A 16,850-nucleotide genomic window follows, 5' to 3' on the forward strand; every position below is an offset into this window, starting at 1 on the left:
CCCACGGGAGAAGGCTGATGTTTGGGAAAGGTCCCCCCGTTTTTGTGACACCCCCCTCCTCCCCCCAAGCGGGGAAGGATGTAATTTTGCCGTCAGGTTTAAGTTGAATGCTTTCCCAAGCTAACTTATTATAATAGCTTTGGTTGTACGGTCTCACGGTAAGTGAATTCTGCAGCCTTCTTTGGAAAATAAACCTTCGGTAAATTCTAATTGGAAGGAAGAATTCGGGAGCCTCTTTTTTTCCCTTGTTGTCTTTAAATAGATTTGTTGACAGCGACTGCATTTTTTTTTAATTATAGGAAGGGCTTTTTTTTTTTTTTTCTTGATGAAACTTCATGTATTGCTTTGAGGATTTAAACTAGTGGTTATAGCTGCCTGATCGGCATACATAGTTTGAAAGCAATGTAAATATGGAAGTGAAAATTGAGGGTCAGAGCGTTTGACAGTCATGCACCAACCGTGTCCCAGCTTCTGCTGAGGAGGAAGTTAATCAGACAAGTACAAAAACAGCAAGAGCAGCCGGAGGCAGATCAGAAGGATGACACCTGGAATTGTCAGAAAACCTTTTGCCCCATACTTTTAGTTTTAAAATACTAAAAAGAAAAATAAAATTAAAAATTAAAAAAATAAAATCACTGACTGGATATCCTGTACCTTCTGTGCTTCTCTCTCAGTTTTTTTCATGCTTCACAGTTTTTCCCTTCCCCCCATCTTGCTTTTCTTCTTTCTCCCCTATTCCTTCCTTGTTTAATTTCATTAGACTCGTGGGCATGCAGCACCATGGCTGTAAAAAGCCGTTCTGCTTGTTCTTGTATGCAGTTTCTATTTATTCATATTGTAGGTCTTGTGGTTTGTGAGGCAAGGTTTGGTGTAACCCTTACTGGCTTACTTCGCAGGGAGTTTACTGCTGCTAAAAAAAATAGGTTGGGCTTCTTTTGAAATGTTTTTCATCTATGAATAGTATTTTTATACTACAAATTATTAAACTGTTTAAATTAGGTTATTGTCAAGGTATAAAGAAAGGAGATCATGCTAAATACTGTCATAAAAATCTGTAAATACATCCCAGGATGTTGCCCACGCTTCTAAAAAAAGCATTTCTTCTGAAGTTAAGTGTATATTTTGATGTGTGGGAATGGACTTGTTTCACTTCACAACAAATCTCATGTGTTAGAGGTAGATATTTGTTTTTTTTTAAAGATGTGATTGCCAAAGATGAGCAGAAGTTATCCAGGAAGGTTAGTTTGTTCTGCCCCCCCCAGTGAATAGTGTAATATCTCTCTCTATATATATCTACACCACCATATTTTAAATTTGTCTTTTACAACTGTTTTTATTCTTCAGATGTAAGTATTTTGCAGCGATACAGCGTCTTTCTGAGCTCCTGAAGCTTCTTGAAGTAGTGCCAGAGACGGATTTCAGTGATTAGAACATGAAGAAGTATAGCAGTAGGAAGACAAAGTCTTTGCTTTTGGAAGTGACTGTCGGCAGACAGATAGTGAAGCTGTGTTTTGTGCAGAAAGTGTACTGGGATCATTTTTGTGCAGTTGTATGTATTTTTTTCAAAGTTGACTGGAACAGTGTGTCCTTTTGAAATCTTTCGTGTGTCACATAAGGAAACTGGCCTTACTACCAGCAGTTAATCGGGTTAATGGGCAGCTAGAGTTTGGAGCTGGGGCAGAGATGGTATGCTTTTTATTTGTACTATGTAACTTAATTTTCTTCCACGGAGGTTCTGACTTGGACTCCCAGAGAAACGCTCTTCAGTGGCAATGCTTGTAATTACCTTTCAGAATGTATTTTCAAAGATCATCTATTTGTTCCTTATTAGCAACAAAAACTGAGTTAGTAATCTAATGGCGTCCTGTAAGATGCTGATTAGACTAGATGAGGGGTTAGGAGTTGCTTTCTGCCTCTTTTATATCTATTTCCTTCTTCCTTTTTCTCCTTTCTTCCTCTTGGCTGTTTTCTGGTATACGTGGGGTTGGGTTTTTTTGCTTACTTTTACATGGATAGGCTTGAATCTCTCCTCTCCCAAGAACTTCAAGTTAAGTTTCTAGTCTTCCAGTTCAATATTATGTTGAGTTAGATATTAATAGTGTCCATTTCTCTTTGGTCTGAATCTGGAAGCAACACGCATTCTGTGGAAATGGGCCATAGTAGTCTAAATGTCTTTATCATATTCTCTGTATTCCCTCTGTAGTACTTGCTCATCTTAGAAAAAGCAATGACGTCAGTGTTTGAAAAATAAACTGTTTTGAATTATTGACTGGCGAACACGCATTCAGCGACTGAGATGAATACATGTGTGTCCACTGACCAGAAGCCAGATTAAAACGAACAAAATCCTGCACTAAATGGATCAAGGAGCCAAGAAGTTTATTCTCTGAAATGATGTCATAGCAGAGTGCATAGAGAGGGTACGGAGAGGAAGAACTGGGCTGTGGTTGATTTACACGCTCTTTAATAGAAATTGAAGCTATCCTTACATAAATTTATATTCTATCTGTATATAAAGAGGATGTATTTTTTTCTTTCTTAAAACTAGAGAAGTGTTACGGCTTTATAGTAAAGCATTCTGACAAGAAAAATGCATCAAAATATTCCAAAGTTTTCAGGAACATAGAATTGTAACACAAGGCTTATAAATCCAGTAGGCTTCATTCACGCTGTGAAAGCATTGAGGATACCGTGACCATAACTGGTTAAATTTGTGCTCCAGATTTACTGTCTGATGTTTTCAGATATTGAGTTGGGATTGTTGGTAACACTTATCTGGCAATTGAAATGATTTTTCTCAGTCATCTCAAAACACAAATCAAAAATGTTGATCAAGAAAACTAATGAATTTATCGTGAAGTAAACACTCTTAAATCATGTCAGCGTATTAGTTAGACATTTTAGAAATGTATACAAGATTAGCTTAATTTAATTAGCCAAGAAAGCATTAGCAGTGCCTTAAGAGCTACTTGAGAGCACTGTGATAATTGTAACGCGCGATCCTAGCTAAAAGTAGTGCTGCCAACATCGTTCAACTTGCGCGGTGGCGACCCAGAGCTCTCCATTGTACTTAATTGCTCATAGGAGCAAACGCGGCCTCGAGGACTGACGTGGAGTGCTGGAGTGTGGGAAGATACGAAGCTAAGCAGCATTTCTGCGCTTTGGAACCCCAATATATTTCAGTGTCTTTTGCTGTAATTTCTTAGTCTATAACAATAAATAATTTTTTAAATTATTATTCCTGAGTGATAACACAGCTTTTGTAGAATAAGCTTACTGCTATGTTTTACTCCTTAAAAAGTCTTTAATGGTCAGCTATTGAAAACATGGAAAATGAACTTTATTTATTATTTATCTTAAAATACTAGCTTTAAACATACCCCTTAGAGCTTTCTAAAAATATTTTCCTTTATGGAAGAGCCTGATTAAGATCAGCATATTTTCTTTGTCTTTGCAAAGTCTCTTGCAGTGCTCTGGATGTTCTGCGGTTTGGAATAAAGCTATAGAAGAAGTTAGAATTTCTTCCTTATGCTGGAAAAATTATACTTGCTGGCCACCCTCACGTAAAGCTCTTCAGGGGGGAAAAAAAAAAGCTCCTGTCAAATATCTGTGTGTTTAAAGAACTGCATTGTCTTACTGTTTGAGTTTACAGTAACATCAATAAAGGTGCTGAGGCTAACGCTTTTACAGGTCTTTGAAATACATCCTGAAATATAGAGCCCTGTGAAGTTATTCCAAACAATTTCATTTACAGGAAGATTCCCAAGAAAGCTCATCTTTTCAGCGCGTAATAAAATGTCGTGTTCTTTCTGCTTTAGTGGACTGCTGCTCTTTTGGGACTTAGCAGGGGAAAATCAGTGATCTAAAACGAATCGTGCAGTCTGTTCCTTGGTAGTGTGGTGTTAATACATCTGTGAACAGTGGGAAATTGAGCAATTGTTGGAAGCAATCTGAGTCCAAGTTTGTGTCAAAATACCATACAGTCAGCGTTTGTAATCTTTCCATGTTTCCAAGGGGTGTCCTGAGTTTCAATTCGTCCTGTGTATCTGCCCAAATCAGTCTGGGCCACTTTGAGAAGTCAGGACACCCCCGAGGAGTGCGTGGTTTGTTTTGGGAGGCGGTGGTGTGTCCTGGTCGAAGGTGGCTATCTTTGCTGTGGCACTCTCACGGGGCCTGGAAAGGAAACAATCTAAGGACGAATCCTGTGAGTGAGTAAGACCTCCAAAGAATACTCAGGAAATGGTGTTGATGTTTGGTGTGCTGCATTGCTTCCTCTGAATATTGGGCTTGTCCCAAAGTAATATTAATAAAAGCTGCTTCTCCAACTACTGTCTCTCAGTTAAAACTTAAGGCAGAAGGCTTAACCCGTTGCCGTGAGAGATCCCATGGCAATTTTGCAAGAGTGGCATACAGCTTGGGGTTATGCAAGATAATTAGCTCAGGTAATTACATTCTGATCACCTCCATCCCCCTGCAGTTTCAATTGGATGTGGTATAGTTTTGCACATCCTGCCCTAAATTGTCGAGTATTTGCTATACTGTGGAAAAGTTTTCATTCCAATCTAATGACGCTTTAAACGATTTCTGCGTAATACTTTATAAAACCCTTCTCAAACCAAAGCATCCAGCAAGTAGGCATCAGTGAGCTGAAGCTTTCGCTGCTCTTATTTTGTAGCTCTGACCATTTTAAAGGATGCTCATAGTTTATTAGATGTTTTGGCTCTAATGTCTTACTTTGAGTGTGGTTAATATCACTCATGAACCCACTTACTGCAAAGGGAACTGACAATATTTTTTACAGCCTTTCCCATCCTATCGTTTTCCTTTATTTTTTGTACTCTTCATGGTTTGCTGCTTTTTCTAAACAATTTTTCCGTCTCCGAGTTTACTCTTAAAATACTTTCTTTATTACCTTTGATGGGATTTTCATGGTTTATTTTAACCATTAATTTTGCTTTAAATTGTTCAAATGTTGTTTTACATTTATACCTGCTTGGACTCTCTTTCCTGAATAAATTTAATTTCTTTTTGCTTGATAGCTATTAAAACAGGCCACTTTTCAACCAGTTTTAAGATGAGTATGTTATCTTCTGTAAGATTTTTCATTTTGCACTGCTGAGTATATGTGTGCTATAACAGCTTCAATTCTAGTTGAGCTAGGTGTAAAGGAGGTAGCTTTAGTACTCCTACCAGAAATACAGAATTTATGAGCTTGTCCAAGTTGCGTAGTTTTTGTAGCCTGTTCTGAATTTTGTGGTTTTACCTTTATGCTTCTAGCAGTGTATATTAATGACCCATCTAGTGTAAAGCTTTGGTGGAAAGTTTGTGTCCATTTGCACTCGGAGCAGATGCTTCAGTTTGGGTGTTTTCATAATTTGTGAAATGGGCTTTTTGCTTTTCTCCAACCTCCAGTCAATTGCTTCATTTTTAATGGATAAGTATTTGAGCCGAGCTGTTTAAATAACCCGAAATGAAGAAGCTGTTCTTTCTGTACACGTGGAAGAGATTACGTGAATTGAAATTTGTTGCCATGCTTCAGCAATCCCTCATTCCAAATACTTAATAACTACCTTCTATTATTTCTCTGATTTATCTTTCAGACCTTGAATGTTGTTTTTATTATGATTTAAATTTCAATACATTCATCTGAAGATTTCATAGCACAATTTTGCACAGTTTTAATCTGTTTTTTCTTTTGAAATACTGTCTTCAAGTGCATTGTAGCTAGAGATACAGAAGTGTTTGTAATCCCATGTTTTTTTCACACAGAAGGCCACCTTCCTGTAGCTTCACTTGCTACAGACACTTCCTTGCTGAGTTTACTGAGTCGAGTATCTGGTCACATCCAAACCTTGGGGAACCCTCTGGTCCAAGGGTTCTCTCTGTTCTACTTGCCATCCTCATTCAGATCTTTCTGCTGCTTTATTTTGGTTTATAGTAGTACTAAAAGGAGACCATGTCCTCCAGCCTTTCTTTGGGGTGGGGTGGTTCAGCAAGCAGAAACAAGATGGATTTTTTCGGGACTAAGGGTAGGAAAAGAAGTTGTTGTTTGAATGTTTTAGTTTTTTCCACTTCTGAATTGTAATAATTCTTGAATGTTTACATAAATATGAGTTTTCCTTTTCAAGTCTTTGTTAACAGAATTGAAATGGTTAACATGGTTCTGACTGAAAATGTCTGGCTTTTAGTATTCCTTTAATGTTAAATTAGGAAGATCAGTGGTTTTAAAAACTTCCGATACGTCGATCTTCCAGAAAAACTTCTGAGTAAGGTGTGGACCCCCATACAGCGGGTAGAGACCTCTTCTCAGTAGACTTGCTCTTCTGATGGTGTGTGATTTCACATGTGCTTCAAGCAGTTAACTGTTGTGAAAACGGAGAGCCTTGCCAATATTCATGCTTGCTTGGCCATCTGATCAGCTGGATCAGCATCAGGTTACTGGTTCAGCTGAAACTAACCCTTCTGCTTCCCCTTGCCTCCCCTCCGTCTGTCTGTCTGATTTGATTATCAGCTGTTAATTCACAGTGTCACCCTAATTTTAGTGAAGGCACAAAGTAGGGGAGAGGAATGCTGGTGGAAATGCTTGGAGTGGGGCAGTGATGGGTGGAGGACAACCTCAGTTTGCTATTTATGGGCTCTGTCATGGTTTGGCAGAGGCTGCTCTGTAGCTCACTCTCCCTTTCTCTCCTGAACCTACAAGTAGCTCCTAGATTACAAGAGTTTTTTGGATGTCAGATCAACAGCCGTTGAAAGGCACTCAACCTGGGTATGAATAGGTGTCTTTTTCTGTTATAGACAGGGGGAATGGTTGCAAGTGTGAAAACACACAATAAACAGTGTTGTAGGTAGTGGTTTCTATTTTTAACTTGTAAACTTTTAACTTTTCGCAAAAGCTTTCACATTTATTAAATAACTGGAATTCTAGAATGGAAGAGTTCCAGGAGATAAAATGGAAAACTGTTGAAAAAAATGAAGCGGATCTTCTCATGCAAAAAATATGGGTTTTTTACCTGAATGAGTTGGGAAGAATTTATTCTTCTGAAAAAGTCTAGATGATGGTATTCTTAATGGCTATTACTGACGTAAGTATTGTTTACTGGAAAACAATACAGAAGCTGAATGTTGAGGCAATTGAGGGATTCTTTACTATCATTGTCACCAATGAAATACAGCATTAATAGTTGTTTATTCCAAGATCATCAAGCACTTAAGCATGAATCTTGTTATTTTTTCCTTAATACCTGTGGAGCGCCAATGTCTGATAAATGAATGTGTGCAAACAAGTGGAAATTAGAGAACGGCGACCGAAAGTTGGGTTCTTTTAAGCTAACTTTGTCTCATTTCAAGCTATCATTAAGGTTAACACACGAGGTCCTTAATGAAACTTGAAGTTCTTAGTAAGGTAGTTAATGTGCTTTAATCCAAATACATTTTTTTCCAGCTTCTTGTTATTTGAACCTTGACCCTGCTCTGGCGGCGGGGTTGGACTAGATGATCTCCAGAGGTCCCTTCCAACCCTGACCATTCTGTGATTCTGTGAAGGCACAGGCAGTATACTTACACTGGATTTTTAGGACACAAAGGTGTATGTTTAGCATTGCAGCAGTACATGGTGTACCGACGTGAATACAGTCTGCTGTATTATGCTGCAACCTGGAGTTGAGTCATGCCACCTTCTTCCCCCAGACAAGTGTATCAAGTCTTACCTCTTCCCACCAAGCAGGTAGTCAGCCCTCCCATGGAAGAGGGGCTAAGGGCATTTGCCAGGAAAATGTGGGTTGGGGTGGGGAGAGGAGAGGTGCTTGTGAGGATGTGTTGGTGCGGGAGAGAGTGGGTAGTGCAATGTGTCATCCTGAAATTAAGACATTGCGTGCAGATGCATGAGGCAAGGTGTGGTCCTTGGTTTGAGTGAGCTGATGAAAGTATTTCAACTACTGAAAATGTGTACTGAGCATAGGGACAGTTGTAGTCCTTTATTTTTTTTTTTGTGAAGATGCTATAAAGCAAAGTGATGAACTGAAAAAAAAATTGAAATAGGATTTGAAGAGATTTACTAGATTCTGGTCAGATGACGTTATCTCAGGCACAGTAGAAAATTTGTTTGATCTAGTTACTAGAACTTGGAACCAAATAAGAGCAAAACTAAAAATATCTCAAAGAGATTGTGAAGCCTTTTGATTTTTTTAATTATGCCTAGCCTGAAAATGCATTAGGAAGGATACGTAGCTCTTGCCTAATAGATCATCAATAGATCTTAAAGTAGATCTTTAATGCAATAAATTTGTAGAAGTTAATGTTTTAATCCATATTTTTTACTTTTGCAGAAACTGATACACAAGGGAGCAAGTGGCTTATCCAGAATCACTGGACAGACAGATAGTGGTTTTGGTGTAATTTATTGGTATGTTTGAAATGATGTTACAGTTTAAATGCAGAAAAAGCAAGTTATTTGTTAACTGAATAGTTACCTGAGGGCAAAGATGAGTGATCAGCTTAACTAATTGGTACACTGGGGACACAATCACATTTTTGTCATGGATACAAGTTTTATTTTGGGAAGACAACTTTTATCTGTTTATACCATCGGGATAAAAATGTTTATTAAATGCATTAAATATCCCCAAGTATTTATTTTATTTCTTTTAATGGACAGCCCATTTCCACAAGAACTTTGCGTGATCTGGTAGGGGAAAAGGTAGATAAGATTTTTTTTTTCACTTGTACTTTTAAAATACTAATCCAGATTTTCAGTATTCTGGGACATCTGAGAAGATGTGCTGTTACGCAACAAGATATATTTTAAATTAAGTTAGAAATAACTGGAGGACCTGGATCCAGTTTCTCCAAAGTTAGTAAAAATAAGATCGAGAGGTGTCTGAAGTCATTGTTGGCTTTTCAGAGAGTCAAATGGAGAGGAAAAAGTTATTTTTAAATATCAGAAGCGAAGAATTAACTAAAGTTAGATGTAGAGGTTTTTGAAAACCTGTAGCTGAAACAGATTTCTTGAAAATGTTTATTTTTGTTATTATTAAGGCAAAAGTAAATTCCAGGGTGTTTCATGCTTGTTCAGTTGGGCAAAAATAAAAACTAATTAAAATAGTTTGCGCTTTTAACAAAATGCAGAGAAATAGGATCGATTGGTTGAAGATTGAATGTCATTGCATCTTAATTTCATGTCTTAGTCATGGGAACAGGTCATAGAAAAGAGGAAAACAGCTGCTGAGGGGTTGAAAGCACTAGGTTGCAAACTCTCATGCCTGAGTTGAGCAGTTGCATGAGCAATCACGCTAACTTTCTGGGTGCGGCAGAGAGTTAGTCAGAAGAAGGGTGTGACCCACAAGATCTATGGCAAGGAGAGCAAGTTTGACCATGGTAGAAAACTCAAATATTCATGTCTGCGTACCTGTGTTTTAGTACAGCTGAACCTGTGGCAAACCAGACAGAGAGTCTTTTTCAGAAATTGCAAGGTGTGGTTGTGGTTTGAATGTTATTGCATCCTTTACTCAAAAACTCAGTGAACTTGTGTTCATGTACTTGGAGATGACAGTGATAGACATGGTTCATACTCATCCTGTAGTAGCAAGACTGCTGGGTAATGGCTATCTTGGGATCTTCAGACCAGTAGTGTAGTGAGGAGTTCTTTGGCTATTCCCTTGGCCAGGAGATTCAACTTACTTAAAAAACAGAAGAAACAAAAAAAAAACCCTATCCTCTCCCCTTTTTAATATGCTGGAAGTAGTCTTTGGATTTTAACTTGAAAATTAATCAGCTATCGTGCTTTAGCTAGCTGGTCCTTGTGATATACCTGAAGGCAAGCCCTTGTTAGTGAGGACTCCCTTGGTATGTGTGTCCTACAGTCATGGTGAAAGGCTGTCGCTGTAGTCACTTTTTTTCTAAGAGGGTAGATTGAGAAGGAAAAAGTCAGTTTTATTCATTGATTTCTAGTTGGTGTTCTTTCAAAATTTAAGGACTTGTCTCTAAACGTTATAAATAAATCCTGTTGGTATCAAATTACTATTCTGAAGGTTTGGGATGGATATGGAAGAGACTACAGGTAATATCGCATATCATTGATTTTGTAGCTTGTTCATGAATGTGTGTGTTAGAATGAACATTTTTTCCATCTTTTTTGTACAAAGTAGAGAAAACATAGAGATAAGTATGCAGCTATGTTTATTTTATTGCTTGATTTACTTATTCATTTTAGATTTTGTTTCTAGATTTATCGCTACCATCATTCAACTGCTTTCAGTGAAGGTGTGTTACCAGAACTTGCCCCACTACATCTGCAAGACTCTTGCTGTTGAATCTTAGCTCAACAGCTAATTTGCAGTATTCATTCAGCTGTCACATTCCATTTTACTCTTGAATCCAAAGATAATGAAGACTATGTTTTGCCAGTCTAGGCCATGGATGGTATGCTGTTAACTCCAGTTATTCCCTTACTCATTATTAGTGACAGTGTTTTCCGTAAGAACTGTGCTGGGTTCTGGTTGCTCTGGATCAGAGCTGGACTTTGGTGGGTCTCTCATTTCTGTTAGATCAAAGCAGTTGTGCTAAATTTTGTTTACCTCTTTCTGTGTCCTGACAGTATGTAAACTCATGTTTTGATTCCTCTGTGCTTGCTTTTTCTTTGTGGCTTTGGTATGCTTTCAGGCAATTTCTGACATGATTAAGAGTTTATTAATTCGTATTCTCTGCATTCTCTCAGCATGTGAGTGAGTTTGCTTCAGTGCCAGTGTTCCATTAGGACCTTTGAGTTTGGTGCATTAGTTCCTGCCTCTGCAATTGCATTATTAATTTCTTAATTTTTAAGTTTGATGCTTGTATCATACATTTCTCTTTCTAGTCTCAGAACATTTTCATGATGTGTACTGTTAAGTAATAAGGTTCTGAGTTGAAACTGAAGTACTATTTTTAATCATTAAAGGTATAAATGCTTTGAGACCCAGTTACTTGAGGGAGCAAGTTGAGTGCAGTGGAATCGTTAGACCTCTTTTGCTATAAATGGGAGGAAGCGGTGGATAGACTGCTCTCTGTAAAGGCTTCTCAAATTGAAATTAATTTCCTTTCTTGTTCTGGCATATCCCAGTTTGGCTGATCTCTTGAGTGTAATGAAAGCTGCATCTCCATATTTTACTGTAGGTAGGTGAAAGTTCTGGATGGCAGTCTAGGTGTGATTTGATTCCCTAGAGCTTGAATTTTTAAGATTGTCTGTTAACTGGAAAATGGAGCTTGGGTTCTTATTAGTATATTTAAAATGTCAATGATTTTTCATTGTAGTAGCTTTGTCACTACTTCGTGATAAAACATTTTGTATGTTAGCGCATTTTCTACAGCAGGTGTCCTAACTTAAGTTAGTATTTAGGCTTGACTATCTTAAAATTTAGACTTGCTTTGTACTTGCTAAGTTAATGTGTAGAGTTAATATGCAGACAAATGAGCCTCAACTGAAAATAATATCCTAAACAAAGAGTAACCAGAAATGATTGCCTCTGTTAAGTAAACCTCTTCATTGCTAGTCTAGTTCCTTAGGCAACTGCACTGATGTGATCACATTGACGGTAAGCATGCCCTTCCAGTTTTTAAACCTGTTGGCCAGTATCTGTTCATTTGACAGTATTAGAGATCTCAAAGATACTCAGCTTTCATAATTTTTGTGAACATTGGCAGCTCAGTAGCAGAGGGAGACCTGAAGTAGCAGATTTTATCTCCAGGTTAATCGCTTATATTTTGTTTTACCTGCCAGCTGACCACTTGGCATGCATGTAGCTCTGAAGTAACTACATTGCTATATTGCTTCTGACCACTTAATAGGCAGGATAAATGAGGAATACTAGCTAATTTTGAGACTTGGGACCAGAGGCAGGGAACTGGAGGAAATGCGGAGGGAGGTAGTTGTAGAAGACCTGGGAGGAGTTAGCATTTTTACGTGGGAAAGGGTAGAGACCGAGTATAGGAACCTATGCATTACTAATTTCACTGTTCGCAAAATGGCTTTAATGTTAGCCCTCATAAAGCTTGGTTACATGTTTGTTCCTCTTTCTTAGCCTCGTTTTCTCTGTCTCGCCTAGCTGGTTTAAAACTGGTTCTGTAGCTTGTCTTGAAACTCTGCTTAGTCTATCCTGCACAGGGTAGTTCTTGTAGTTTCAGAAAATAGTTACTAAAATTGACCTAGCAATGATGTATTTCTCTAAGTCCACAAATAAACTTGTGGCTTATTAAATAAAAAATTACATACACAAATGCTTACAGTATTCAGAAGTGAATATGTACACTATTAAAACTTTGTGAAAAGTTGGTATTTTGTAATTGCAGAGTGTCATGTAAAACAGCTGGGTGGCTGCATGTGTATTTTACAGTGCTGTACAAGGTGCAGGTGTTTTGTATTTAGGAATGGTGGTAGTTACCTCTGCTACCACTTTGACTAAGTCCTGGTTTTAGGTCCCAAATTCCGCTTCATCTGATTTAAAGTTTTAATTATGATCTTCTAGTATAGATATTATTTTGAGTTATATTGATGTACTTCCTGAAAAAGTGAAATAATGAGGAAGAAAAAAGCGTGCGTTTGGCTTTGTTATTTTTTTGTTTTTCACTGGTGTTAAATCTAAGATTGAATCTTAATATAGACCGACTTCTTTCCCTGGACCTACCTTGACTGGCTAAAAAATTATCAAAGTTAAAACTACTTTTGAAATGAGATGTGAACATGGGCTGGTTAGCATTTAGTACAGTTTTTAGTTTTTAGTATTTGTTAGTATTATCAAAAGTGTTTATAGTATAAATAAAATTCACGTCTTTGCCAAGTACTTGGCATCTCAGAGAATCACGCCTGAAGTAGCTGTGGGATTCAAGAGTTCCCACATACTTCTACATGTTTGTTTTTTTTTCCTCCTCCTTCTTAGCTTTTCTCATCCTTCTTCGCTCTAGTGATACATTCATTTCGTGGAGAGGGGCTGTTTTTGTCAGATTCCTGTCTTTACCTGCAGCATGCTGTATGCTTACTCAGAGAAGTGGTTGAGTCACCATCCCTGGAGGTATTTAAAAGACATATGGATGTGGCACTTTTGGACATGGTTTAGTGGTGGACTTGGTAGTGTTAGGCTTATGGTTGGACTTGATGATCTTAAAGGTCTTTTTCAACCTAAACAATTCTATGATATTCAGTAAATAAATACTATATCATAATAATTATTAATTTATTAGTTGTTTTATAAGTATTTAATATTAGTTAACATCTGTTAACAATACATGTCGGGGGACAAAATGTTCAGGCATGATGCAGACAGTGGTCCTCTCCTCACCTCATGTTTTTTTCTTGCATTACCTTTTTCTACTTGTCTGATCCCTCAGTGAAATGATCCAGCTCACTAACCAGGTAGGAACCTAATCTAACAGATGGGAAGTGAGCTTTTGAAGCTTTGGTGAGCTGATTTGGTTTATGGGTGGGTCAGAGAAGCATCAGAAGAAGGTCAAAGGAGGTTGGGAGTGGTGCTCTGTGGCCAGGCAAGGGAGTGGATGGACCAGTCCCCAGTTCGTTGGTGTTGAACTGCACCCGTGCATTTGGATTTCTTTAGGCTTTGCAACTTTCTGAATGCTGTGCTGTGGTAGTCTGTCTTCCTCTCTTAAGAAAAATACTTTTTTTTTTAAATTTTCTTGAGTGCGTGAGACATCATGATGTTGAATTATCTGGAGTACAGATCAGATTGTTGTTATTAATAAGCCTGATGAACAAACGGGGCTTCCGTGATTATCTCCTTGCATATAAGTAAAATTATCTTTTGTTCTTAGTTTGGGTGCTTACTGGCAATTCTTGAGCCTTAATATTTGGAATTTGGTTACTCTGTTGTTGCAAGAAAGGATATTTAGGTTTTTTAATCAAGACTGTTTCCATGGGCTAAAATTTGTGGTTTATAGAATCTTGATTTTTTTTTTTTTTTTTGTAGCTCACCTTAACAGATCCTCCAAAGTTTGCTGTATGTCCACTTTTTATGTACAGCTCTGAAATAATCCCTTGCTACTATCTTTCAGTTTCTGTCTACGTTACCTTTGATAAGCGCAACAGAAAAAAAACCCCTCTGGTAGTGGTTTGATGCTTCTTAAAGGTGTTAAGACTAACATTGTTAGTGTGTATAATGTTCTTAATGAACACATTAGACAAAAAGTGCTGTAAAAGTGTGAAGTCCACTTTCGGTTACTCCTAGCTGTGTGTTTGACAGTCTAAAGAAGAGAACAAGGTGTTGCAGAACTCTTACAAGAAGGAAGAGCACAATGTGAATGTTTAAGCATTTTAAAGACAAAGATAACATTGGCAGAATAAATTCATGCTGTGTTTCTAAGCATCTTTGTTTTCCTTGGTCATCTTTCTCTCTCTGCTTGCACTGTTAGGTCTTTTGCAGGTAGGTAGGAGTAGCAGCGTCACGTATGATACACAATAATACAGTGGGTTAGAGAACCAGAATGCTTGTTCAGAAATAAATGTAAACTATTATACAAAAGTTTAATATTTTAAATTAAGTATTTTCATAGTTTCCAGTGATGTTTTCAGAATAATATTTTTTAACGTTTTGCGCAAGCTGTTTACTAAGAGTTTGATAGAGACTTCCCTTTTACTAAGCTTAAGTTTCTTCTTTTTCAGTAAAGATATATACAAATGAGTCAATTAAGTATGGTCTGATGCTTTTTTGTCTTTTCAGAAAGATGAAGGTAGTGATGCTAGTTTGAGTGATAGCCACATATCTCCTCCCGCCAAACGTACCTCAAAACATGCTGATCCTGTGTGCAAAGACAAATCAAAATCACGCAGTACTGGGCAGCGAGAGGAATGGAGCATCTCAACTGGACAGTCCAGGTAATGTGGTGCCAAGAGAAAAATGAAGTTTTACCAATTTTTTCTGTATTGTTAATCCACTTATGCTATTTCTGCAGTGAGCTGCAGTTCATGCTCAAGAGTGTATTTTTGAAGTGTGTTACTTTCATACAATTTTCTTTTAGTTTGAGACTCCAGAACGTGGGTTACATCAATCCTGTCATCTCTGTGTTTCCTTTCTATGCAAATTTGTGCAAAACTGGAAAGTAATTTTATTTGAGATGCAGTCTGAATTCTGGATTCTTGATACATCCATATTTAGTGACTTAGTTGGTATTTTTATGTACTCAAGCTATAAGAAGACGTGACATTTTAATTAGGAAATCAGTATTATCATCTTTAAGGAATGGATAATGGTCAAGTTTCTTTCCATTGTTGTTTCAGCCTCTCTTCCCTGATTGGTTATAAAGACTCAAGGAAACTACTGTCTTTTATTAAATATAGCCTCAAACCTGCCACATTTTTATAACTTGAAAGAGAACTAATTTGTTTCCTTCTGTAACTCTGATTAATATTTTACACAGCATTCTTGTGTTCATAACGTTCTTCACATGGTTACAGGTAATTATGAGACAGTGTAGACAGTATGTACCCGGGACATGAGTGTTCAGTTAATACTGATTCTTTTGTAGATACTTATTTCAGATTTATGTACAAATCAAAATTGTTCTTGCAATGCTTTGTATGTAAAAATGGCTGTAATTTACTACTGGACTGTCTCTGCTAGGATGAAGTATATTTAAAAACTATGTAAATCTTAAAATAGATCCCTTTTTTGTTTGTTTTTCCCTTTTAAAACAGGATGAATTAAATATAGCATATTATATAATTAAATATGGCCATAATATTGCCTGGGAATATATTGAAACTCATGCACCTTGTATTTTTATTTTTTTTTGTTTATAAGTGTAGACTATACTGTACCTATTAGAAATGCTAAGAGACTAAAAAGAAAATTAATGTAGCTGGGAGAATTTAGATCACCGTGGCAATTGAAATTTGGCCAGGATACTGAAGCTCATGTTGTTACTCATGTAGAACCCACTGTGATGTCTTTGCATCTTGAGAGTGGTTTTTTTTGTCATTTTTCTGCCAAAATCCAAATAGCTGGGCCTAATAGTGATCTTGAGTCGCTAAGACTTTTCCCAAAAGTTTTGTTGCTAAACTTTTATTATAATGAAATTTCATTTCTTCAGTTGTGATTTCTAAAATACTTAAAATATCTGACCACAAAAATGTTACTGGAAAGTTGGATGTGAACGTGATTTTTGTAAACGTGGTTTTCTGTGTTGCTACCCAACCCTTGCAAAAATCCTTTGGTTACCTTTGTTTTGTAAGGTTTTGTTATACGTTTCTTAGGAAAATTCTTAGCAAAGAAATTTTCTAGAAATTTCTAGAAATTTCTTAGCAAAGCCCACATCTTCTGTGCCTCTGAGTTGAACTTCTTGTAGTCTGTTGAACTCTTGGTCACGTTCAAGCTCAGATTGCATTTGGTATTATTAACATTTCCCCTCCTTTTTCTCTTTCCCATCAAATTCATTTTAGTTTTCTGGTTTGAGAACAAGGAGTTCCTCCCTATCCAGTACTGGTGTGCAGTATATACAGTTCACTTGCCTGTAAAGTACTTAGTGTTTCTGAGGGTGGAAGAGGGATGATTTTTTTTTTTTTCCTTTTGCTGGATTTATTTTGCTCCTTTGCATAGCAATGTTGACAAATTACTTCTAATAGTCTGCCAGTGGTTGTACAGTTTCTGTTCATTTGTACTCTATTCTAAATTGTCTTTCAGTAAAATCATGTCTAATAAATAATATTTTCAGTTTCTTAAAGATAAAAAATGAATGAAGTAACAAGTGCTAATGCAATAAAATAGAAAACTCTGGAACACATTTTTGCCTTTGACTATGAAGTAGTAGGGGTTAATTTTCCTAAAAGTTAATTTAAAAAGAAATTCCAAGTATCAGCTTGATAGAGAAAATGAAAA

General features: G+C 37.1%; 1 protein-coding gene across 1 annotated transcript in view; it reads left to right on the forward strand.

Annotated features, from left to right (window-relative positions):
• The window catches only part of ATAD2B (ATPase family, AAA domain containing 2B), an 88,719-nt gene that overhangs the window by 13,047 nt on the left and 58,822 nt on the right, over positions 1 to 16,850 (forward strand). Inside the window, exon 2 of the mRNA XM_009885343.1 lies at positions 14,697 to 14,851. Coding sequence (XP_009883645.1) covers positions 14,697 to 14,851 — 155 coding nt within the window. The remainder of the gene's footprint in view (positions 1 to 14,696; positions 14,852 to 16,850) is intronic.

Source organism: Charadrius vociferus, unplaced genomic scaffold, assembly GCF_000708025.1.
Source record: "Charadrius vociferus isolate BGI_N301 unplaced genomic scaffold, ASM70802v2 scaffold173, whole genome shotgun sequence".
Taxonomy (NCBI): Eukaryota; Metazoa; Chordata; class Aves; order Charadriiformes; family Charadriidae; genus Charadrius; species Charadrius vociferus.